The sequence below is a fragment of the Trichechus manatus genome, unplaced genomic scaffold (assembly GCF_000243295.1).
Source record: "Trichechus manatus latirostris isolate Lorelei unplaced genomic scaffold, TriManLat1.0 scaffold00005, whole genome shotgun sequence".
NCBI classification, from domain to species: Eukaryota; Metazoa; Chordata; class Mammalia; order Sirenia; family Trichechidae; genus Trichechus; species Trichechus manatus.
Genome location: NW_004443941.1, coordinates 12,982,055 through 12,984,191, shown reverse-complemented (window position 1 = coordinate 12,984,191; position 2,137 = coordinate 12,982,055). Strand labels below are relative to the sequence as shown.

General features: G+C 43.1%; 1 protein-coding gene across 2 annotated transcripts in view; it reads right to left on the bottom strand.

The window, feature by feature from the left end:
- The window catches only part of FSHR (follicle stimulating hormone receptor), a 196,934-nt gene that overhangs the window by 49,608 nt on the left and 145,189 nt on the right, over positions 1-2,137 (bottom strand). For both annotated transcript variants that reach the window (XM_004369472.2, XM_004369473.2), the window contains exon 3: positions 549-623. In XM_004369472.2, the coding sequence (XP_004369529.1) occupies positions 549-623 (75 nt within the window). The remainder of the gene's footprint in view (positions 1-548; positions 624-2,137) is intronic.

Here is a 2,137-nt window from a genome sequence, read left to right as displayed (position 1 = left end):
GTTGAGCCCTCACCAAGTCTGAAAGTCATTTGAGTGGAAGAAGTACAGAGATTTTGCTGATGGGAGCAGGCCCAGGGGATGGAGCTCAAACACCAGGAATCTTTCTGCTGACAAAATGCCATGTCTGTTATTAACTAAAATTTACAAAATAAAACATTGTAACCTATCAAAAAATGCATATATTCAGAACAAGAGACACAATGTCTCTGAGGTCAAGGTCACAAGCTAAACACTAGCAGACATTTGGCTGCATCTCATTAACACTCAATTATGACCGAGTTCTGCAAGAGGTCCATGTGACAGTTCCATTAATGCAAATGGCATTCCTTATTATGTCTGTTTTTGCAAATGAAAACAAAATGGAATTATATTAGTGGAATTCGCTCATTAAACTAAACTGAAACCCACCACCCAGTATCTCATCACCCCTACTTCTGTTCCCATCATTGATAAAAAGCAATTGATGCCCAGAGTGTTGAGTGGGCATTTTGCTAAAATAAGAATGCACAATTTGATCATAGAGGGCTCCAGAAGACATGAGTTCTTACAGATATCGCAGGTTGGGGAGGTTCTGGAAGGACTCAGGGTCAATGTGCAGCAGGTTGTTGGCCTTTTCAATTCTACTGTAAAAGAGGAAAGAGCATGTAAGTGATCTCAAGAGTAAGGTGTACTGTAGCGTTTTTCACAGTATCCAAAGAGTTCATCAATAAATCATCCATCCGTCCATCGTTTCAACAAATACGGAGGGTATATGCGGCACATTTTGCAATACTAAACTGTGTAAATGAAATATGCACCCTGTCCGATTTAACTCTCATCATCAAAATCCTCCTGGGGACTGTCCATCAGATGCAAACAAAGCACTAGCTAAGTCATTTCATCCTGTGCACAGTTAGGTCTTTAAGCAGGCAGGATCTCCCAGGGTCTGAGGAAGTTAAGGAATAGGGATGAGACTAATATGGGAAAATGAACTCTTGTCTGCTCTGGAGACAGAGAGAAGGGGAAGAAAAATATAAAAGAGGATGAAAAGGGATGGAAGGGAAGGAAAAAGGGTAAGTAGGCAAAAGGAGACGGGAGGAAAAAAGAGTGAACAGGCAAAGGAAAATGAAGACTGGAGGATGAATAGCCAATATCTCTTTGATTTTAACCCTGAAATCAGCACCAGTTGGGAATGGGACAGTGATTCCACTCCTGCTGTAGACTGAGGCTGCTCCCTCTCAGCTCTGGGGCAGCAGTAACTTCCGCCCCTTGTTGGCCAGTGCTGTGTCCTGATCAATAGTCTGGAGGTGAACATGTTCACATTTAGATTGCAACAGAGAGCCTGCCCTTTGCCCGTTTTGCTGGATCAATGTATATTTGCAGAAATGCTCTGTGTTTATTACTTCCTCTCTGTTACATTAGCTTTTATGTTGCGGTAACCTGTGGCTACCCAGATCCAAGTACCAGGTAATTAATCACTTCAGGTACAGTTGCTGCTGCACGGGGGTGAGAGCGCCTCTCCATGCAGGGACGAGATGAAATAGCCATCCCATTAGCTCCACTATCCACTGAACTTCATCGAGGGATGCGCACTCCACCCTGCTCAGAGGGGTGGCTGCCCTTTGGTCCATTTCTCTGATATTCTCTGTGGGTTCTGAGACCCCAGTCAGGTATCTTTTCCCAACTAGGGTAAGGAGAAGTCAAGCAGGAATAGGAGAAAGGAATGAGCATGAGGGCAATGGGAAGACCTCAATTGCAGAAACTTAGTGACAGGAAGGAAGAATCGAAGTGGGAGAAGAAGAGAATGGGTGGTAGAGTGAGTGTAAGGAAGGAAAAAGAAGGGACTCTATCAAAATTGACAGACTGAGGGTTATTTCTAAACAAATTCCCTATTATACACATATATGGAGCTCTAGTGGCTCAGTGGTTAAGACCTTGACTGCTAACCAAAAGGTTGGCAGTTGGAATCCACCAGCCACTCCTTGGAAACCTTATGGGGCAAATTCTACTCTAACCTATAGGGTCACTATGAGTAGGAATTGACTTGACGGCAACGGGTTTGGTGTTCTGGTTTTTATACAGATATATTTTTGTATTTGTCCCCTGTGGATATTTGATGAATGCTGAACACAGAACGCTTATTTTTTAAAATATACAG